Below are 24,672 nucleotides of genomic sequence, written 5' to 3'. Positions count from 1 at the left end.
CATGAAAAGGCTCAATGCCTAAAATCTGTGTTTGCTTCGAAATCTTGTGTCCAAAACCCATCGCTTTCTGTTCCCACCTCACCCAGTCACACCCAGCTGTCCCTGGACTCTGTGTCCTTTTCTCCTGACAAGGTGGAGAGCTTACTGTCAAACCTCGACTCAGATTCTGCAACCGGTCCAGACGGCATCAGCCCACGTGGCCTAAAAACCTGATCCGCTCTTGCTCACCCTCTCTTTGTTCGATTCACCCTCTCATTTGCTCAAGGTCATCTGCCATCTGCTTGGAAATCAACAAACATTACCACTCTACATAAAAAGGTGCAAAAATAGATCCCAGCAACGACAGACCAAGCATCAACAAGGTTATGGAATCCATCATCACTTCAGACATTAAATCCTTCCTTCAGATTTAATGTGTGTGTGTGTATATATATATATATATATATATATATATATATATATATATATATATATATATATATATATATATATATATATATATATATATATATATATATGTATGAAAAAAATATATATATATATGTGTATATACATTATACATATATATATATATATATATATATATATATATATATATATATATATGTGTGTAAATATATATATATATATATATATATAAATATATATATATATATATATATATATTTATATTGTTACTGGCTGGGGGGTCAGCCGCCAACCGACTGCTCTGAACAGAGCCGCAAGTCGAGTCGGCCCGAGCGATCACCCGGAATATAGATCGCCGCCCGGATAACTCCGAGCGACGGGTCCTTGTACAAGAACCGAAATACGCCAATCGGCAGATCACGTGGGGTAGGGTCGATTGCCAATCTTCAATGTCCCTAAATACCCATGTGATCCAACTACCGGGGTATTCCACCCTCGACGGAACTCGTACGGAACAAACCGCCGAGGCGAGCTTGTCCGTGCGCGATTCCGAGCGGCGTAATCGCCGAGAACCGTCGGTCCAAATGTCCCCCTATTACGGCAAACCAACGGCTTTCTGACTCCCAACACACGAAATGTTCAGTCAATGAGGGAATGGACGCAATGAGCAGGTTTACATTCACACAAGGACATTTATTACAATAAAACACGCATGCAATTATACAAGCAACAAAAGCACGACAAAAGAACTACAGCCGTCTACTTATTATGTACGGTCATTTACACTTAACAGCAGTTCCTACTTATTAGACGAGCCCACGTACGCGCGCATGCACACGCACACGCACGCACACACGCACGCACGCACGCACGCACGCACGCACGCACGCACGCACACACACACACACACACACACACACATTAAACGGTGACTGAGGCCTTTAAACACGAGCTCCAGCTCGGAGGACAGGTGAGCTGAAACTCAGAGCTTGACTCGAACCTTTCCACCTCGTGTGATCTTCAACTTGTCCGGTCCCGGGCTCCAGCGAGAGCGAGCTGGATCCAATCGCCGCGATCCTTCCCGAGCTCCCGCGAATCCTCCCGCGCTTCTCAACACATGCCGGTGAGACGAGGCACCGATCCGTCCTGTCGATCGTCGCTTCCCCGAGGATCCAACTCCAAGAAGAGACCGATGCGTCGCACCAAGCCGGGAAACAAAATGGAGAACGAAAAGCTCCATGAACCAAGAGGAAGAGGAAGGAGAGGAAGAAGCCTCCACTCGCAGCTCAGGCCGAACAACTGGCTCAAGTTCCTTCCAAAACAAAGCAGCAGCCGAAGCTCACTGAGCCAGCCGAAGCAAAGAGCTTACTCCTCCCACGGGACTCAGCACACGAACTCTGCACACGGGACTCAGAACGGGACTCTTCACGAACTCTGCCACAGGACTCCCCCGAACTCTTTACACGGGACTTTCACGAACTCAGCCCGACCACGGGACTCCTACGAACTCTTTACACGGGACTTTCACGAACTCAGCCCGACCACGGGACTCCCACGAACTCTTTCGGGACTTTTTTCGAACAAAGAAAAGATGTCCTCTTTATCCTTTTGCACCCCCTCCCCCGCACCCGGCGTGACTCATGTCCTCGTGATCCACCCGCCGCTCAACCACGGATGGGAGGGAGTTGTTGACGTCACCGCAGGGTTCTTCTTCCTCTTCGCAGAAGAGGGGGAGGGACGTATCCATTGTTCGCTCCCTAATGATTAAATTGATCCGCAGCGCATCTAATCGATTTCAAAACATTTAAACAATGGAAGGTGAGCTATCTAGGGAACATGCACTTATCGGCATAGCTTACTAAGGGAACCTGTATGTTGTGTGCATTTGAATTCCAAATTCGTAACACTATATTTACACACATATATCTTCTTCTTCTTCTTCTTTCGGCTGCTCCCGTTAGGGGTCGCCACAGCGGATCATCCGTGTGATCCGCATAGTGATTTGGCATAGGTTTTACGCCGGATGCCCTTCCTGACGCAACCCTGGTCGCCTCTTACGACACAGGGATATGGTACACCTATTTTAACCGGGGTATACACCGGCCCAGTACACTGGTACTCACTTCGCCGACCTCGGAAGGATGACAGGCTGAGTCAACCCCCTGATGTATTAATTCAGTGGCCCAACGGGGCTTGAACTCAGGACCTTTTGGATCCCAAGCCGCTGCCCTAACCACTGCGCCAACACACCAGGCTTATATTTACACACATATATATGTGTATATATAAAATCCCCTAACTTGATGATGCAGCAGGGCACAGATTGTGTCCCATCACACCAATTGCTGCACGGCCTGTCAGCAACAAGTGTCACCTGCCATGCAAACACATTGTCTCTGCCCTGCTGATCTCCAGTCAGGAGGTTTGTCGCCAGGAATATTAAAGTCAACGAAAGAAGCATCATCAAGTTCGGGGGTTTGATTTGGTTTATTAATGAGCCGAATATGGTCACGAATAAACGATCAGCAGTATGTTGTCCTGATGAGCCCACAACAAGGGTGAAAGGTCCATGACTTCATAAAATTTCCATAACTTGAAAGGATTCCGTGAAACATAGACATAACTGCTTAACTACGCATCAGAAAACTAGAACAGCACTCGGTGGAGGGCATACCACCGCCAGGCTCAACAGTTTATGTTTTGTATCCCACCGATAGGCCGGATCTGCCTGATTTGGACCTGATCCAAAATATAATGGGCTTGTTCTTCGTACCTAGCCAACTCATTCACCGTGCTTTGTCATAATCCGTCTGCAAGTTTTTGAAATATCACGCCACATATCGTTATTGGAGCCATCTCTCAATGGTGAAGAATCATGTAAAAATTAAAAAAAAAAAAAAATTTTTATCCTATCTGGATCTGGATCTTCACAAAAATCGAATCAATTCTTCCTTGTCACATACCCAACCTGTCAAAAAAAGTTCTGTCCGAATCCATCCATAACTTTTGAGATATTGTGTTATATATCGTTTTGGCCCCATCAGTCAACGGTGAAGAATCATTTAAAAATAAATAAATAAATAAAACACACCCATGTCAGAAGGAAGTGGTTCAGTTTGACAGTTTTAATATGAAATCGGCAAAGCCGAGAAACAAACAAAACTCATTAGAATTAGCCTTGAGAACCCTCAGGAATTAAACACGGAGGGTTAGAGAGGTTCTAGGGCTTAGTGGTTAGGGTGGCTGGCTTGGGATCTTAGGGTCCTGAGTTGAAGCCACCTTGGCTGCTGAATTTAAACCAGGTGGGGTTGACTCAGCCTGTCATCTTTCCGAGGTTGGTGAAATGAGTACCCGTGTACTGTTATAAGGGCACAGCATCAGCAGCAAAGTTATACCCCTACAAAATGATAGCTACCTGGCAGCCAAGCTGCCATACTCAAGATTCAAGAAGAAGAAGAATAAAGAATCTTCTTCTTCATTTTTGACGGATGGATGGACGGACGGATGGAAAGAAGGATGGACGTACCCAAATATTGCAGCGTCTTCACCGCTTAAAAATTTTAGCATCCGGATCCAGATCTTCACCAAAATCGAATCAATTTGTCCTTGTCACAAACTCAAACTGTCCACCAAAGTTTGCCCGAATCTTGCCATAGCTTTTTGAGATATCCTGCTCACAGACAAACAGACATGGGGGCAGGACCACACCTGTCAACCACCCCATTGGGCGCAGGGCCATGCTGACACAATTGCCTAAGTGCCAATCACACTTAAATGGTGTGGTTAACTGTCCAAAATGACGTACAGTCCGACAGTAACAACAATAGGAAAACACTTAAAAACAGGTGTTGTTAATGGTGGAATATTACATACAGTCCGACGACCATTGTTGCCAGATTTACGATAATTATCTATACTAGTACGTGCATGGACGTACAGGCACATATGTGTATAGACGTACGGGCACATATGGTTACAACGTATGTGCAGGAAAAAAAAAAACTTTCAAACCGTGAGCCAGAAACAACCACACAGGCTGATCCTTTGCTCTCGCGTGCCCGTACGTGGGTGGCCCGGAAGTTCGCATATTGCAGTTACGATTATTCACAATTTAGTTTTAATGGCCAATTATTCAATTAGCGCCAACGTATTTTGCCTTTTCACAATTTCATTGCAAAGAAAAACACAAAGAGAAGAGAAGAGGGGGGGGGACGTATGTGCAAAATAAATAAATAAAAACAAACAAACAAAAAAAAAACTTTCAAACAACCACACAGGCCGTTCCTTCGCTCTCGTAAACGATGACTGAATTGGGGCAATGTGTTTATCTATAAATGTGCATAAGAAATCGAGAAATTATTAGAAAACACGAAGTCATCACTTTCCGGAAGTCCTTACGTTGTAACCCGTAATGGGGAACGCAGCCAAGGTTCTCTTCCCCATCGGCCACGCCCACGCAGCAACGTGTCCTGTCATTGGTTGGTAAATAAATGGCCATAACTTAGGAAGCACTTGTCCGATTAATATCAAACCTTAAAAAGGCACATCCACAGATCCCCAGCAATATATCTAGCAAGTTTCAATTAGATCGGACCAGTGGTTGTCGAGAAACAGCAGCAAGACACACACACACACACACACACACACACACACACACACACACACACACACACACACACACACACACACACACACACGTACAATAGATAGACTAGAGATACCCGTGCACATGCACAGAACAGCAGTACAACATCGCTGGTAGCAGACGACAGACCGTACACGGGGAATGAAAAAATACGCATTGTGCAAAATGCAAGTGGTACTATGGAACGCCAAGACTTCCTAAACATTGTCGACATGTCCGCTAAGTGCCACCGCAATTTCATAGGGATCGCGTGACGGCGAGCCGAGTTTTTAGTGTGCAAGCTTGGTATTATAATAGAGAGATATGAAACTGAAATACATGGTGAAGCCTCGGTCGACCCACGTGAGTACGTCTATTAATTACGTATCATTTGAATGTGAGTACTGTACTCTACTGTAAAAAAAAAACACTGCACACATGTATTGCACTGTACTTCTATCAACTTTTTAACTAGTATTAGAACTAATATTAGAATTCATCTATTAATTATGTATTATTGAATCGTGACTACGTCCAGACCTTTCAGTTTGACCTTTAGACTTTTCAGACCATTAAACCTTGAGACCATTATGGTGGCAGGTCATACTGAAAGTGCAGTGTGCTTGAACACACGGATGTGCAGCAAGTGTAGAAATTTCATAATTTCAGTTTTCCAACACAAATTATCCACCGCACCAGAAACAATAAATTAGCTCTCTTCTTAAAGTATAATAACTTTAGTAATAATTGCCTGCTATTTATCAAGTCTTCCAATTAACCAAAATAGCCATCATGGAGGCAAGCAGTATGCAAACAAGTTTTATAATTCTATGTAATAATACGGGAGGTGAGCAGGCAGCACAGTGCCAGGCAGCTACAGGTAAAGCAAATAGGGTTTTAGGCTGTATAAGGAGAGGGATCAATTATAAATCAAAAGAGGTGGTGTTAACATTGTACAGGAATTTAGTGAAGGACACATCTAGAATATTGTGTGCAGTTTTGATCACGACAGTTCCGAAAGGACATAGATGCCATAGTGAAGGTTCAGCGCAGGGCTACTAGATTGATTCCGGGCCTCGCTCGACTCAGCTATGAGGAGCGGTTGAAGGAGACGGGGCTTTATTCACGAGAAAGGAGGCGGTTGCGAGGAGATATGATAGAGATGTTTAAGATAATGAAAGGTATAGATAAAACAAGCCGGTAGGCGACATGGCTGCTCGCTCTAGATGGAAAGCTGACCAACTCGACGAGCCGATATTCATGTACATGCTATCAATCAATTTATCACAATAAATATGATTATCACAGCCCTCTTAGTTTGCGCCCAGAAACCCACCTTGTGAAATTTCAGGCATGTTTCCAAAGAGACTCTAACAAATGGCAGCCCTGGTAATTCCATTTATCTGTTCGCTAAAGATTTTATTTTTTTATATGATGCTGTAAGACATTCTCCTTGGGCACAAAAAAAAACAGGTCCCTCGGAGGTCCAGTTTCAGAGGTATTGATTTTTTTTTGTACAGTCCACAATAAGTGTACGATGTACGATAAAGTATTTTAGCTGTTGCTAAGCAACGGAGGTGTGCATAGCAACCATTCATTTTTGTGTACATGCTAGCCACATTGTACATATTGCACCCAAGTTTCATCAAAATCAGACTCTTTCACTTAGAGATATTCGCAATTAACCGTTTCTGAAATGTTCGACATGTACTCTCCCAAAACCTATCTCCTCCTACAAATATTTTTTGTTAGGGCTGCAAATTGGCATGAAGGGAGCGAGATAGAGTGTGCACAAAACTCTAAGCTTCGATTGTTCGATTTTTTTTTTGATGTTTTTTCGATTTTTTTGACCACTTTAAAGGGCCGTTGCTATGCCGTTGCTAGGGCCCGGGGTCCCATATTCGAAAGCACACGATTCCCAGAAATATTGGTCCTACCTACCAAATTTCATTGGAATCGGTTGAGTGGTTTAGCCCCGAGGCTTGACCAAAGTTTCGCGGACAGACAGACAGATGGAAATGCCCAGAATAAGGATGCTCTAAGAGCAGCCAATAAGTGCAGATGAATTATTCAACGGAGTAGACAGTGACAGAACCAGGGGCCATAACCCGAGAGTAAAGAGGAGAGTTATGACGGTAGTCAGGCAAGGGGACTTTCACTCAGAGAGTAGTTAATGCATGGAATGATCTCCCTGGAAAGGTAGTGGCAGCAGAAAAAGTAGATAAGTTTCAATTATAATTAGATACCTGGAAGTTATGGAGATAGAGGGGTGTGGGGATGTTGATAAGACTTTTAGGTAGTTTGAGTATTGATGGGTGATTGTGTACGGAGTGCTGTCGGTGGGGGTCTTGTTAAGGTGGGTTTTGTGGTTGATGTGTGTTTTTAACCAAGCTCATTCCCCCTCACCGAGGGGAAGAAAATAAATAAAAAATTACAATAAAACAAAACAAAAAGACTACAAAAATAATTTTTTCTTTCATTAATTAAAAACTTTTTCTTGCATCTTTCTTGGATCTTGGGTTGGTGTAGTGTTCGCGCAGGCATGATGGGCTGAATGGCCTCCACCTGTGTTGGATTTCCTTGTATGTGGTACTTGTAATAAAAAAAATACTTCGTTGTATTACTCGTAATTTAAAATTCCATAATGCTAGTTAACAAGCGTTATAACTCCACATGGTATAAAATGCGAGTATAGTGGCGGATTTTCTGTACAGGGATGGCACAGACACTATGTACCGCTGTACATGTTATTATTGCTGCCCATTATATATAATAGTAACTCTTGAATGCGATGTTTCTACACATAATCAAAAAGATCATTCATCATGCAATCAAAAGAAAACTCTCCAGGATGTAAATGCATTTTTTAACTAGATGGGCACTCAGTAGAGCGCACACCTCTGCTACGCAATGTCTGATTCACAAGAACATATTGGGCCCAATACAATTTTGAAATATCATGCTGTGCAGTATTATATAGTTTTTAGCCCTATCTCTCAATGATGAAGAATCACTTTAAAAATTAAATAATTACCAGATCCAGATCCAGATTCGGATATTCACCAAAATCTAACCAATTTGTCATGGTCACACACCCAACGTGTCCACCAAGTTTCATCCGAATCCGTCCACAACTTTTTGAGCTATCCTGCTAGATATCGTTTTTGGCCCCATCTCTCAATGGTGAAGAATCACTTAAAAATTCCTTGTCGCTGGATCCAGATCTTCACCAAAATCTAATCAGTTCGTCCTTGTCACACACTAAACCTGTCAACAAAATTTCATCTGGATCCGTCCGCAACTTTTTGACATGTCTTGCACACAAATAAACAGACAGAGAGAGAGGGTGAAAACATAACCTCCTTCACCTTCGGTGGTGGAGGTAAAAAGTACAGAAACAGGTGATAAAACTTTTTGAAAATGTAAAAGTAGGCAGGGAAGTTATGCCAAAAAGTATGTAAACAGGGTATGGAAGGTCACAAGAAATCATCATGTGAAAGCATCCCTACGTCTTTACTTGAATAACGGTTGTACCCGCAAATTATACTATATCAATTTGGTTAGTTTATGTGCGTGTGTGTATGTGTGTGTGTGTGTTGTGTGTGTGTGCATCTGTGTGTGTCTGTGTGTGTGTGTATGTGTGTGGGTGTGTCTGTGTGTGTGTGTGTATGTGTGTGGGTGTGTCTGTGTGTGTGTGTCTGTGTGTGTGTGTCTCTGTGTGTGTGTGTCTGTGTGTGTGTGTGTCTGTGTGTGTGTGTCTGTGTGTGTGTGTGTCTGTGTGTGTGTGTCTGTGTGTGTGTCTGTGTGTGTACGTGCGTGCGTGTGTGTATGTGTGTGTCTGTGTGTTTGTGTGTGTGTTTGTGTGTGTATTTGTGTGTATGTGTGTGTATGTGTGTGTGTGTCTGTGTGTCTGTATGTGTGTCTGTGTGTCTGTATGTGTGTGTGTGTGTCTGTATGTGTGTGTGTGTGTGTGTCTGTGTGTGTGTCTGTGTCTGTGTGTGTGTGTGTGTCTGTGTGTGTGTCTCTGTGTGTGTCTGTGTGTGTGTCTGTGTGTGTACGTGCATGCGTGTGTGTATGTGTGTGTTCGTGTGTATACGTGTGTGTACGTGTGTGAGCGTGTGGGTGCGTGTGTGTGCGTGTGTGTGCGTGTGTGTGCGTGTGTGTGCGTGTGTGTGCGTGCGCGCGCGTGCGTGTGTCTGCGTGTCTGTGTCTGCGTCTGCGTGTCTGCGTCTGCGTGTCTGCGTCTGCGTGTCTGTGTCTGCGTGTCTGTGTCTGCGTGTCTGTGTCTGCGTGTCTGTGTCTGCGTGTCTGTGTCTGCGTGTCTGTGTCTGCGTGTCTGTGTCTGCGTGTCTGTGTCTGCGTGTCTGTGTCTGCGTGTCTGTGTCTGCGTGTCTGTGTCTGCGTGTCTGTGTCTGCGTGTCTGTGTCTGCGTGTCTGTGTCTGCGTGTCTGTGTCTGCGTGTCTGTGTCTGCGTGTCTGTGTCTGCGTGTCTGTGTCTGCGTGTCTGTGTCTGCGTGTCTGTGTCTGCGTGTCTGTGTCTGCGTGTCTGTGTCTGCGTGTCTGTGTCTGCGTGTCTGTGTCTGCGTGTCTGTGTCTGCGTGTCTGTGTCTGCGTGTCTGTGTCTGCGTGTCTGTGTCTGCGTGTCTGCGTGTCTGCGTGTCTGTGTGTCTGCGTGTCTGTGTGTCTGCGTGTCTGCGTGTCTGTGTGTCTGTGTCTGCGTGTCTGTGTGTCTGTGTCTGCGTGTCTGTGTGTCTGCGTGTCTGTGTCTGTGTCTGCGTGTCTGTGTGTCTGCGTGTCTGCGTGTCTGCGTGTCTGCGTGTCTGCGTGTCTGCGTGTCTGCGTGTCTGCGTGTCTGCGTGTCTGCGTGTCTGTGTCTGTGTCTGTGTCTGTGTCTGTGTCTGTGTCTGTGTCTGTGTCTGTGTCTGTGTCTGTGTCTGTGTCTGTGTCTGTGTCTGTGTCTGTGTCTGTGTCTGTGTCTGTGTCTGTGTCTGTGTCTGTGTGTGTGTGCATGCGCAGGAGACCAAGTAGAAAGGGGAAAGGGCGAGCAGGTTGGTAGGACGGTACAAGCTGTTGCATGCAGGAGGGGATGGAAGGAGTAAAGCTCTGTAAATAATGGTATGTACTAATGGTTTACTATTTCACTGGTCAGATTCATACATGGAAACAATCAACATGCACTATCATCACAAATGGATACAGGAAACAACCATTATTCAAAGAAAGATGGAGGGATGGTTTCACATGATGATTTATTTTGACCATCCCTACCCATTCTGTTTACATACTTTTTACTGACAGGGTGATTCATCAGTGTGTGCGCCATTCCTCAGATGGATGTTGAACTGCGTGTCCCATCTGTCGGCATTAGTTTGTGGACATTAAAGATCTCACAGTGCCCTTCACGGCCAAATTCAAAATTCCTGCCCAAACCTTAGTCAAACGTCAGGACTGACACCAGCCGGTTCGTAAAAGACTTGGGCCAGGTTTCCTTCAGCCAACCCCACAATAACATGGCCATAAAACAACAACAACAACAATATTAACACACTGCCATCCGTATGTCACACGGAGAAGAAGCAGGACATCGAGCATTTCACCTTCGGAGGACGTTTTTCCATTCAAAATGGTACATCGACAGTAATAATAAGAGCGTAATAATAATAATAATAATAATAATAATAATATTGATCAAAATAAGAAACCAATCACTGCACTGTTGTCCCAAGAAGGAAGCCAGATGTAACAATACACACACACAAACACAAACACAAACACAAGCACACACACACACACACACACACACACACACACACACACACACACACACACACACACACACACACACACACACACACACACACACACACACACACACACAAACACAAACACAAACACAAGCACACACACACACACACACACACACACACACACAATATACTGGTAAGTACTTACAAAAGCTATTTTATTTGAAGTTATAACCTTAACTGAAAAGTAATTTACTGATTTCCCAACTACCCGGATCATCAGCTTGACACCGTTTTTCATCGAGGTTTCAATCCTTTCAGCCCAGAACCTCTCCAAACAGCGGATCCACAACCCTGGTCGCAGGTCCACGTCAGTTGGTTACTCAACATCAATGGACCCACAACCTCAAAGTTGTGTCCAGACAGTGAGTCAACACAGCAATGCAATATCCTTCTCCAAACTTATTTAATTATCACTTTCATTTTAAGTTTGTTTTTTTAATACAATGTCGAGGCTTGGATAAGAGCTAACGCACAGAATGTACATAAAGGGAAGCAGGAGACAAGAGAGAAGGACAAAACAGTGGGGAACAGAGACATGAGGAGATCTGTGGAAGGGAGAGGGATGGAGCGGGGTACACGGGGTAAACAAGATGGACACTACAGGGACTTTCAGGAAGGAAAGCAGGGAATTTAAAGGAGGAGGGTTTGGGGTGGATTAACGCCGTAGAAAAGATCGAGGATTTGGATGGGGGAAGATAAGACGTGGTGGTGAAAACTGTTTTGAAGACCTGGAGGGAAGAGTGGGATTGAAGAGAGAGTGTGAGTTTGTTCCAAAGGCGGGAAAAAAAAGAGGAATGAAAGATTGAAGGTGAGCAGCGATTCTTCATTTTGGTAGTTTTAACAGAAGGGGGTTGCTGGCGGACATTGAGCGCCCCGCGGAAATAAGGGCACCCTGCGTATAACTACACATGAATAACTTTAATCATACATCACTTTATAGCGAACGAAGTGAGATTCATACTTAACGCGTGCACGTGAGGGAATAGGAAACAACAACAACAACAACAACAACAACAACACAATACCCCTGGCCATTTGGAATCCGTGTCGTTGGATATGACCTTTTGCTTCCGGTTGTTGTTGTTAAACGCTGCACGGTGTATAAACACGATTGGGTTTTATTTCTATTTTGTGAATATTACTTAACGCGTGCACATGAGAGGATAGGAAACAACAACAACAACAACACAATACCCTGGCAATTGTGAATCCGTGTCGTTGCCTATGACCAATTTGCTTCCGTTTTTGTTTTGTTTCTGGTTTTTTTTTTGTTTCCGGTTTTTGTCATGGGGAATGATGCATGCCGGGAGATCATGACCGGAAGTGTTTATTTATTTATTCAATTATTTTTTTTCCCAAGGTTCATTTTATACTTCCGAAAGTGATTTTGTTCATGACAGGAAGTGTTTATTTAGTATTTAACATTACCGGGAGTGATTTTGAAACTCTTTCCGGAACTTTTAATTTCTTTTATTCTTGACCAGAAGTGATTGTTTATTTATTTATTTATTTATTCAATTATTTTTCCCAAAAGTTAATTTTAATAAAGATATCTCCCGCATCATCAAAAAATATTTTTTAATCGTGATTTGCATTCTTTGATCGCTGATCCCGAATCCGGGCCGAAGTAACCGGAAATTGCATCAAAATCATCAGCTGTGCAGCGCTTACATGCAAGAAGAATTCTACGTTCGCTTCTTGGCTTTGCCTATTCCATATTATTAGTAAAAACAACATCAATTATAACAGTAATCTTTATGTAATGGAACAAGTGTTTGTATGTCCGCTCCATACCCAATGGTTGGACAGTTGGCCTGATGCCACCCACCATTGTAATTTTTTGAAAAATCATTCGTCCACCATTTTTGAATCCTAAGCCTAAGTTCATATGTAAGCCCAAGACATTTTTGGAAGTGTCATAGTCACAATCGCCAAGCCCTCTAAACAAATTTTCCGTTCAGTGTGAAACAATCCAAGCGACTGATAAAAGGATTATCGGATATCGAAAGGTTGGAGACGATATGAGTCATGGGCCTTGTGAAGACATAGTACGTGTAGGCCTCAGACTTCAGGCCTCTGGCGTCAGTCTATAGGCCAGTGCAATTGGAATGATCAGAGCTATATAATCATGATGTATGTGCTTCATGGACGTAAGCAGAGTTATTTTTTTTTATTTTTGGGAGTGATCCAGGCAGCGGCCTGTAGCCTATACACCGCCCAAATAAAGGGATTTGTCAAAAGAACATGTATGCTTGGAACAAGATCGCCCGAAGGGCGGGTGCTCTGCTCGTAATCATAAGGACAACAAGAGCGAGAATTGTTTTGTCCCTAACTGTCCCAATACATGTCCCTTACTGTCTCAATGAAGAAGAAACCCTATAACCCACCGTGTTTGAGTCTATTCGGAAAAATAAGAGAAAAAGCAATTTTTATTTACTGATAAGTTTTGTACACGAGAAATCAACAAAGACAACTCGGATAACAAACCGGAGATAAAAACTTAGTTTGCTTAACGCACGTTCGAGCCGACGCAGGAAACAAAATGAAGAAGATCCTTTCTGACGCACCGTTTCCATGGTTTCTCGGCTTTGCCTATTTCGTATTAAAAATAACACGATGTACATACATGGAGCAAAAACATGCGTACGGCTTATGTGCATATATAATACTGTTAGGGTTGTGCAAAACTGCAACTCCTGCGAGGCAATGACACCCACCATATAGTGATCCAAAGGCAGTTATCTCATTAGTATTTGTTTATTTAGCCCTTTCTACATGGCCAGTGGGGAAATGGGACAATATCCTGACTGGTGATCAGAGCCTCACCCCATGATCACAACGACGCTACAATGAAACGGAACACCAAGAAAGAACCTGAAGAAGTAAAGAGCAAAGATGGAGTTATCAGGAGGAACCTGGATAGGATTCGTGGGTTTCAGCCGCTACTCCACAACCCTCAAACCCATCGAGGCGCAGCCAAGTGGGCCTCACAGAAAAATTTCTGCAATAATTCACTTCTTCAAGAGATCGATAACGAAAGAGAGGAATAGAGAGTAAAAGAGATGAAAGAGAAGAAAAAAGTAAGAATTCGAATAAATAAAGAGAATTGTGAGAAAAAAAAATTGAGAAAGAAATGTGAAAGGAACAAAGATGTCGGGAAGAACCCGGACAGATAGCAGTTACTCCCCAGGCTCAAACGCAGCAACATGTACAAGCTAGCAGAGGTTCGTCAGTGGCGATGAACACTCACCATAATCACTACAAATGCCTCTTAAAAATCCCCACAACAACCTACGCCCAATCTCTTCACCACAAACTCCATAACCGCTTCCAACCACTTCAACTTCATCACCACAACCACTCCCAATGTTTCAACACCTTCACCGCAGACACAACAGCACTTCCCTCACCTCACAATAACTGTCACAACTGCCATCAGCCCCCTGAACGCTCACCATAGTCTCTGAAGGAAGCCGGGGGAACGAAGGACATACGAGCCGGGGTGCTTTGGCATGTGAATTTAAGCACAAACGTGTGCTGGGGTTCATTCAAAGACGTGCGGGTAGTTCTGGTGTTTCCCTAAGTAATTACGCTCGAACAGAGTCCAGTGCACGTTCAGAACCAGAGAGCACTCACGAAAACCCTCGGCCATTATTAATTGCGGAGCTGTGTCACGTGGCCAGGCTCAGAGGTAACTGGGGCCATTTTCTGCTCTGGAGTCTGGCGGGGCAGGGTGACTTATTGGTGTGGCATCTACGCACCAATGGGGACACTCGAAAACGCCTACAGGGTTGTTTGATCCGCTTTCTGGCTCCTCCCTCGCACAGGCTCCATAAAACAGAACAGGTTGGGCTCAGTCGTTAGTCCGTGGTCTCTTCCTTCATCCAACCTCCGAGCCGAATCTCTTGCCCAGCTGAGCACAACCGAGCTGAGAGGGCAGCGGAACCAAACAAGGCGAGCAGGGCGGAATAAGCTGTTACCAAGACGTGCCGGGGTCATCCCTGGATCATCAGCTTCGGCTGCATTCCACAGCCAATGTTCATTACCACTTGCAGACTCTCACACATGCATCTTTTCTCAATCTGTGCCTCGTTCACTAAAAGAGTGTTACCGATTTGCACCTTTCACACCTTCCTCTTGCATCACGCTGCATGTATTTGCACCTCCCACTTGCACACAGTAGACACCCCCGTTTTCTTCCCTCCTCCCCATTCCTAAGCGATTAGGTTGCGTCGGTCCGTCGACCACGCCAGATACAACGAGGTCGCCTCCACCTCAACTGCTCCTCCTCTCTCTGAGCTCAATCTAATTTCCTCGGGTGTGTGTGTGTGTGTGTGTGTGTGTGTGTGTGTGTGTGTGTGTGTGTGTGTGTGTGATGGTGCCTGTTACGTGTAACAGAAGTTGAGATTGTAGAAGTTACTCTCGGGTTAACTCTGCACCGTCTTCTTTTTTAAATATTTGCATTTCTTTTGCCGCACCCACAAATTCCTTGCTTTCCCCTGCCATACATAATTTGTGAATAAACCGTATTATTGTGCCACATAATTTTCCTTGCCTTGTTCTAATAAATTGCTCATTATAAATGTACCCAGCTCATTTTCATCTATTTCCTTCATTGGTCCAGCATGGTCCACACATTAGCCTAGCCAGGAAGTTATACCCCAATAATTTGTTTATTAGCCAATGCGTATTTGGCAGCTCTACTCGGCTGTACCTGATATGGTAAGTTTAACGCAAGTACGCATCGAGGGCGTGATTCCCTGATAAGGAGCCTTTGTGTACCACAGTTAAATGGTAGTCAGACGGACACTGGGTTACATGGTTAAATTGTTGGCATTCTTGGTCGATTAGCGACCCGCCTCAACTTGGACTTCTTCGTGTGTGACAGCCTCGATTCCCTGCGAGTCCGGGGGGGGGGTTGGGGGGGGAGAACCGGAGATACCCTCCACCCTCATAGTGGCCCCACAACCCCAGGTCCGCAACTATATACTATATATGACCCCTAGTTTTGATGGGAGGATGGCAGATTGAGTTACATTAAAGGTATTACTGCAAGATTTTAGGCGGCTCAGTGAAACAATTTATTGATGATATTATTTTGTAACCAGCATGCTGATGGTCGATCTGAATGCCAATGTGTGCCACAGAGAGTGCCAGTGTGATTAAACCTGGAGACGACATCAGCGTCATGTCACATTCAGGGTCACAGATGAGCGATTTTTCTATGATATTAATAAATGAATTATTTTAATGAGTAGAAAATATTTTTACATTGCCATAATTGAGAGAGCGTCTACATTTGTCACGGGTAAACTCAGCTATCGCTGCGAGTAGGGAGTTATCCTCCATATTTTTAGCCACTTGGACGAAGAAAAACAAACTCACCGGAAATCGTTTTTGATGAACTTTTTCATGCACCTTTGATGTCGCATCACAAGCTGCAATGGCAAATCAAAACTGTCTATTAATTATGTACGATTGAAATGCACCTTTTAGATGTTTACACCCTTTCTACCTTTGGACACGTTTTAGACATTTTTAGACCCCTTTAAACCTCGAGATCAAGATACCCTTTCGACCCCTTCCAGACCTTTTGGACCTTTGACACCCTTTTCTGACCTTTACTGCATAAACTCCACTCATCTTCATGGTGGGAACGAGTGGGGGAGGGGGGGAGGGCGTGAGGAGAACCTTTAGAGTCTTTAGACCCCTTCATTCTCACTGAAGACAATTTTTTTTAGGCCTTTACACCCTTTAGACCAGGGGTCTTCAAATACTTTTGGATGTGGGCCAGAACCAAAATTCCCTGGTTCCTTGCAGACCACACAACCAAAAACATTTTTAACTGGAGGGGAGCACTCGGTAGAGTGCAAAACCTCCGCCGCCAATACTGCTCGGTCACTCAAGTGAACCTGATATCCTATTCATTCAATTTGACGTCAACAGTGCTCACAGAGTTATAGTTTGCAACTTTCTCTTTTACTTTTACATACTCAATTCATTCGTCATAACTAGATTCCTTGAGACAGAAATTGATTTTACGTGGGTATATCCACCTGAAGTTCCAAAATCAGCCGTAATTATAATTTGGCATGTTTTTTGTTGGAAATCACTTATAACATGTAGAAATGCAAAAAAAAAAAAATAATCGAAATTTTGTTGAAAAAAAAAGTTGCAAAAATTTTTTTTCTCTAACAATTTTTTTTTGGGGGGAGGGGGGGTTGGAAATCACTTAAAACATGTAGAAATGCAAAAAAAAAAAAAATTCAAATATTTTTTCAAACTGGCCGCCATAGCGGCCATATTGGATTTTGGACCAAGTCCAAAATCTAATGGCATGATCCTTGGACCATACCTAATCCCCCCACCAAGTTTCGTCGAAATCCGTCCAGGAGTTTTTCTGTAATACTGTTCACAAACAAACAAACAAGCAGTCATAGACTGGTACTTACGAAATCGTCAACTTGACCTCTGACCTTGTCTAATAAAAGCTGTCTCTGGAAAAGGTAGCGACACAAACCAGAAGTTTCTACGATGATTCTGTACCAAACCATCAAAAATCGAATGTTTTGGATGTTTGACCTCACTGTGACCTTGACCTTTGACCGATTTTGACCAAAATCTAATCAGCACTGGGCATCACCCTCCTGAATCACGTGGTGTAATTTGACATTGGGAGCTCCTTCCGTTCTCGAGTTATCGTGCCTACAAACAAACAAACAAACAAGCAGTCATAGATTGGTACTTACGAAATCGTCAACTTGACCTCTGACGTTGTCTAATAAAAGCTGTCTCTTGAGAAGGTAGCGACGCAAACCAGAAGTTTCTACGATGATTCTGTACCAAACCATCAAAAATCGAATGTTTTGGATGTTTGACCTCACTGTGACCTTGACCTTTGACCGATTTTGACCAAAATCTAATCAGCGCTAGCCACCACCCTCCTGAATCACGTGGTGTAATTTGACATTGGTATCTTCTTCCGTTCTCGAGTTATCGTGCCTACAAACAAACAAACAAACAAACAGAAACGGAAGGCATCAATATACTTACGAAATCTTTAGATTTCGTAAGTAACAAACAGAAACGGAAGCCATCAATATACTTACGAAATCTTATGATTTCGTAAGTAACAAACAGACAGGGGTGAAAACAGTAACCTCCCTCCATCTTCGATGGCGGAGGTTAATTACCTGAAAATGTCCTTACCCTTTACACTGCCATAAATGGTACACAACCCCAACATCTCCTCGGTGACTTTTAGGTCTTTGTCCACACCTCGGATGTCGATCGCCAGCTGTTAGACATCGGTGATGTCCTTGCTGCCATCCAGAGCAAGAGAAAAGTACTCAAATCCAGCGATCGTGTCCTTCAGCTGCAGACGAACATCTTCGGCCAGTGATTCAGCATGGCGGGTAGCTCAGGGTAAGTTTCTCCACCAGGCCCATCTTCTCAGGGCAGCACGTTTCCACAAACTTGCTGATGCACTCTTTGACGTATTCTCTATCGGAAAACGGCTTCAGCAGCTTGGCTATGATGCTGCTAATTTATTAGCTTGCATGTGTCATGGACAGCATTCAGTGTACAGTATGTACATGAGGGTTCAAAGTGAGAAAGATCATGCACGGTCACTTTTTTGTGGATGGTTAAACTGCAATGTAATCATACCAGATGCATCAAGTGCTGTAATAATTATGTAATCCTGAAAAGGTAAAAACGATTAAAACAAAAATCTAAACTAGAGGAGCACTCGGTAGAGCGCATACCTCCGCCAGGCTGAAAAATTTACCTTTTGTATTCCACTGATAGGTCAGATCCGGATCCAGATCTTCACCAAAATCTAATCAATCCTTCCTTGTCACACACCGAACCTGTCCTCTAAGTTTTGTCCAAATCTGTCCATAACTATACAAGACATCCTGCTCACAGACAAACAGACAGGGGTGAAAACATAACTTCCATCCACTTTTGGCGGCCGAAGTAATAAATGCTCAAAAATAAACATTGGATGAATCCATCGAAATTATGTTTTTTAAATAATAAAACTGATAAACTTACTAAACAAAATATGTTGTGCCACTTTTCACTCTTTATGATACATATCTACTGTGTCTACACAAATGCCAAGTCTGTCTGCTCCCTCTGATACACAACACCAACACATTTTTGTTTTAGTTCTTCCCTGAGCATTCGACCACGCATAGAGACATCACATGCTCACCATTTGTTTCATCAGGGTAACAGGACATCAAGGAAATGTACATCAGACAACTCATGAGAGCCAGTGGATCCTTCTTCTTCAAGCAAAGCTTGGATCCAATTGGAAATTCAACCTGCTGGTTGCATCATCTGTTGTGCCACTGATGCAGTGACCCTGTAGGTTGAGGCAGGAATTTGTAATTTATTCAGGGTACCGCAACAACTCACCTATTCTTAGTTGAAATACATCGTGGGACCTTTAACATCCAACAAGTAATGATAGCAGATGAGACACCCGGCTCAATGTCCGTCAATGGGACAGTGCACTTTATGATAAAACTCCCTGCCTGCGAAGCACCAACCCCACAGTTTATAGTCACAGCAGAAATCGAGGCCAGACTAAGCTTAGAGGGGAGTTTGCTACCTTAGAGCTATTCTGTGAATGCTTATCGATTACTTCAAATGGTAAATGTATTCCTCCAAATGTCATCTTAACTGTGAAATGACGATTTACTCGAATATTGTCGGAGATGCTTCAGGCAAACTCCATACTAGCTGTCTCTAAGTTCATCAAGATTCATCCAACCCACCCCTCTAGACCCCTATCTCCTTCCTTTACTCTGTCTTGGTCCTCATGGGAGAGCAGGTTACCCTCACCGGAGGAGAGGGTACTACCTTTGGGTCTTTTTTTTGTTTGTTTTCTTTGTCTGTTTGTCCGCACAGAACTTTAGTGTTTTTCTCCACAACCTCTTGTCGAATTGAGGCGAAATGTTCACCATTCGTGCGACGAGTCATGTAGAATGTTATAATCATAATTATGACGTCATAGGTCACTTGGTGTGGCAGCCATATTGGAAAATTGGAAGAAAAAAAACGGTCCTCTGTATCTCTGAAAGCACACCAAGGTAAAAATTGAAACTTGGCATGAAGCAAGTACTCCTCATGGGGAACGAGTGTGATTTTTTTTTTATGATGTCATAGGTGCCTTCCTTATGACATCATAATCACATGTAGAACGCGACATCTGATCAGTGTGAAACTTTTTGAGGGTCATCTTGGGATAAAATGGTCCACAGAAGAAAAAAAAAATTATGATCTCATCAGTCACGTGATTCAGCTGCCATATGCCATATTGTTTTTTTGTTTTTTTAACCTTCAAAAATCTCTGAAATGGCTGAACAGATTGAGGCGAAACTTCACAAGTAAGACTGCTCACACGTATGGTTCACACATTACGAACAAAAGGTTCACACATATGATGTCATAGGTCACATGGTTTGGCAGCCATACTGTATTTATCCAAAAACCCATAAAAAATCTTGTTGTCCAGAACAGCTGGACAGATCAAGGGAAACTTCACACAAATGTCCCCCAAGCCTTGGGTGTACAAGTTTGTAAAGGAATAATTGATGGGTCACATGGTTTGGCAGCCATATTGGATTGAAGAAAAATATTATACGTTTTCTCCTGAACCGCTTAATCAATTGACGTGAAACTTCACAATTATGATCTTGTAGTGATGGGAATAAATGTTTAAAATTTTAACTTGATTGGACACATGGTCTAGCAGCCAGAATTATTTAATTATTTTTGATCTGGGGGTTTTTTTTTCTTCTTTAATAAGGTTCACTTGGCTCTGCCAGGATGGATTTAAGGGCAGAGAAGTCGCAGCTGAAACCCAAATGCTATCCAGGTTCCTCCTGATGACTTCATTTTTTCCTTTTGCTTGTTCGGGTTCCTTCTGATTACTCTAATGCAGGACTGTACCTATTTGGTCTTCCATTTGATTTGAATTGAATTTATTTTAATGCACTTCTGAATTAAATTGAATAATAATAAAGAATGTTGTGGGTCAGGGTCAGGTGTACGATCAAAGTGGGGTTGCATTAAAGCAAGATGTCTTGTTGTCTGGTTACAACTGCCAGCAGTTATAAAGTGACAGCTCTAGTTATGTCTCTTATTAATTACACAACACACCAGTACACAAGCACCACACAAAACAAGTCCTGGCGAGGGTCTACAATCTCTGATTGCTCTTTTTCTTGTTAAGAAATATATGACAAGGACATGAAAAGATTGTTTTTACTATAATTACAGGGACATTAATTAGGAGACAATGGACAAATCAAGATACGTCTTGGTGTTCCGAAAGTTTTCGAAATGAGTTAATCACAATCGTCAAATGCCGCCTTTTGCCTTTTCAATATATGTTACAATTAGCAAGATACAATTCCTCATGTTATATTCCTTTCTATTGAAAAATAATAAAAAGTTGCTATTCCTTGGAAGAGGCCTGGTGTTGGCTTAATGGTTAAGGTGGCTGGCTGAAGATGTTAGTGTCTTGAGTTTGATGTTGAGCCCATGTCAAGCCATTGAAATAACACCAGGTGGGTTGACTCAGCCTGTTATCCTTCCAAGGTCGGCAAAATGAGTTCCAGCTTACTGGGCAAATAAGCCATTCGAGTATCTTGCGTCAGAGTGGTGACACATCCAGGACTGTACTCCTCTAACCAAATGACTGCCTCAGCAGCCCTATGTGCCTCACGGCATGAAAGGAATGGTTATTTATTGGACGATTGTGAGCCCCTCATTCCGACAACTTATTGAATAACCCTCATTGTACAGGAAAACCTTGGATCTTACCAACATCAGCTGTGTATTCAGACTGGAACACCAAACAAGCCAACCCGGTTACTCAAATAACACGCTTCGTTTAGTTTTCCGGAGACTATCTGCATAGCCAAATATTCATTCGGTGATTTGGAGCTTTGTAGTGAGACAAAATCATCTCAGTTACTCCAAACCATTTGTAAACATCGGCATACAGAGTCTAACCTTCACCCAGTTCATTGTGCGCAACATGTTAATTGTCGCGCGAGACAAGTTGAACAGTGTATGCTTTCCCATAACACGTCATGGACCAAATATTGTATGTCAGAAAAAAAATCGACATATTACATTTCACCATGACATGTGCCTGTGGCCAATTGGTCAACAGCATAAACACCATTGGCCAATTGGGAAAGGTATAGAGGGCAGAGCTCAGCTGCTTGAGGGTTCATGAGACCGAGTTTGCTTTTGTAATGTCAAAGCTATCGATGTTTATCCAGACTATCTTGTATGGAACACAGGTTGTACACAACCCCAAGATGAATGTTCTACAGTCTATGCAACACATTTGTCAGTGTATGCCCCGATCACAGAATATTGCTCATAGTTTTATACTACGACTACAACTACTACTACGACTACGACTACATATTTAACAGCCCAAATTATTCCCACTATATTGTGGGATCGGTCGGAGAAGTTTGTGTCTCAAGTCTTTCACAAACCACCTGGCCAAGCCTGACATTGACTGAAGCGGATTTGGCCAGCAATATGTTTGTACCTTGTTCAGGGTGTTGGTGATAACTCATCAACTCTTCAGTGAAAGACCTTGTGGGATCTTTAACGTCCACCAACTAAGGCTATCAGACAGGACACCCGGCTTAACGTCAATCGAAGGGACGGCACACTTTATGATATAACACCCTCCCACACCCTGTGAAGCACTAATCTGAGACTGGTTGGAAATCAAATACAGATTACACACAGTACATAGATAAGTGTGCTACCTCTGCACCATGTTGTTGGAACTCACTCACAAAGTTCTACCAAGTATTAAACAGTATATTCAAACTCCTCAATCTGTTCAACCAGGGACTGGGCACCAAAATCGAGGGGGAGGGGGGGGAAAATCGGTGTCAAGGTTCTCGAGCAACACATTTGCTATTGCAATCTTGCCATTCAGTAAAGGTCGACATTTTGCGTCTTTAAAAAATGATGAAGGAAGGACCATGGAGGAACATCCTGTGGGTTTTTGTGCATTCACAGCCAATGGTGCAAGTGCACCATGTTTTCGATCACTCAAGTTGAGAACATCTACAAATGGAATGGTCTAACCATCCATCAATGGTCGTTTCGTCCAGTAAAAACATGCAGCCTTGAGACATAAATTAGCATTCTTGTGTCACTGCACATGCCACCAGGAAAAAACAAACAAAAAAAAAAAAAACGTGCATCCAAGTGTGTTTTCATACCCCGAGGGATGATGCATTCCTTTCAAAATTGCAGTAAAATGCTACGCTCATGCATTCGCACCTGCCAAAGTAAAATACAAGAACTTACAAGAAGTATTCACAAATATATTGCACTCAAATAACACCGAGTGGAATGCACTTTGAAAATCGTTAAGAGAATGTGCCATTTCATCAGTGGAACAAAACAGCATTTCGATCTCGACTCAATCCAGATGAAAATAACTAAATGAAGTGTGCTGTTCAAAATCCTGAAGACCTTGCAATACCTGGCATTTAAAGTCAATAATGCCAAAGATACAACATGACGAATATAATAAAACAAAGAGCGAGGGTAATATACACCACGTGGAAATAAACAGGAAACAAAGGATGAACCAGGTAGTCAAGTAATGTGCAAATTTTTAAAAAAAGTAAATTTAAAGAAGCAGCAGCAGAGAGAGAGTGGCGTGTGAACCGTGAAGAAATTTGGGGTGACGTCGATGATAGCGTGTCACCGATGAGTCAACCATGCTCGTTCTCCGATATGTGATGGCGGGAAGGAGACGAGATCCATCCATCCCAGGAGATGAATTCGAACCTTTAGTTTCATGTCTGCCAAAATATTTTATACTTTAAATGTAGAGCAAGCAAAATATTAATTTTACTACTACTTCTGTACCTTTACCATCCCCAGTTATTCCCATCTGTTCGGCCAGGGTTAGGGGGGTGTGGGTATAGACGGCGACAATTTTTGCCCAAGTGTTTTATGAACCTGACGTTCTACTGAAGGCAATTTGGACAGGAATTTGTAATTTGTTCATTATGACGATAACACACCTCTTCTTCAATAAAGACGCTGTGGGATCTTGAGCATCCATTAACAACCAATACAGGCAGACGTGTCCTCTGGGTTAATGTCCTTCTGATGGACGGCACACATATTGATGCCTCTACTGCATGCAAAATAACAGTTTTGAGCTGCTTCAGGATTCAAACCAGGCTAAACTCAGACGAGTGTATGAAACTTCAAAGCTATCCCTTCGAGCTTGTGTAACCCTCTTAAGATGATATATCCCACTTATCACACCAACTTGGCAGATTATCATAACTTGGGTTAGCAATACTTTTGTGCCATTTTACTATGTCTATGTAATTCCAGATAAGACAAACCATAATCAGAGAAAAATCCAGAAAATGGAAGAGAATGCTTTTTACCTTGGCTTTCACAAGTCAGCTAATACCCTTTGGATTCACACGTGTATTCATCCCTCTTTCTCAATACGAACCAGTAACACTTCAATAATGTCACCCAATTCACACCCTGCTTGTCTGTCCAACCTTTTAAAAGGACTGACATGGTATCCACAGTGTGAATTTGGTGCCCAATCTATTGGCCAGGCCTTGTACCATATAAGTGACTTCAACAAACCTATGAAGAAATTGGGCAAACATTGGTTCTGATCCAAAATGGGATTTTGAACAAAATTAACCATGAATAAAAGGACAAAACGAATCCCACATCAGCAGCGTACTTTGAAATGTATATAATCACAATGTGAAATGTTGATAACAA

The 24,672-nt window shown here is 42.9% G+C and overlaps 1 protein-coding gene across 16 annotated transcripts in view; it reads right to left on the bottom strand.

Moving 5' to 3' along the window:
- HIC1 (HIC ZBTB transcriptional repressor 1) overlaps positions 1-24,672 on the bottom strand; it is a 142,048-nt gene that overhangs the window by 14,567 nt on the left and 102,809 nt on the right. For 2 of the 16 annotated variants that reach the window (XM_085879000.1, XM_085879001.1), the window contains one exon: positions 23,121-23,181. The exons of 7 other annotated variants lie outside the window; for them this stretch is intronic. In XM_085879000.1, the coding sequence (XP_085735126.1) occupies positions 23,121-23,137 (17 nt within the window). In that variant the 5' untranslated portion in view covers positions 23,138-23,181. Of the gene's footprint in view, positions 1-3,934; positions 4,010-16,224; positions 16,278-18,628; positions 18,976-19,060; positions 19,214-23,120; positions 23,182-24,672 lie in introns of those variants that run through there. 7 more of the 16 variants (XM_085878996.1, XM_085878995.1, XM_085879003.1 and 4 more) reach the window with 7 other exon arrangements.

The sequence above is a fragment of the Eptatretus burgeri genome, chromosome 4, assembly GCF_056783735.1.
Source record: "Eptatretus burgeri isolate ZD-2024b chromosome 4, Ebu_testis_v1, whole genome shotgun sequence".
NCBI lineage: Eukaryota > Metazoa > Chordata > Myxini > Myxiniformes > Myxinidae > Eptatretus > Eptatretus burgeri.
Note: the sequence above shows the minus strand (reverse complement) of the source record. Positions and strands in the feature narration are given on the sequence as shown.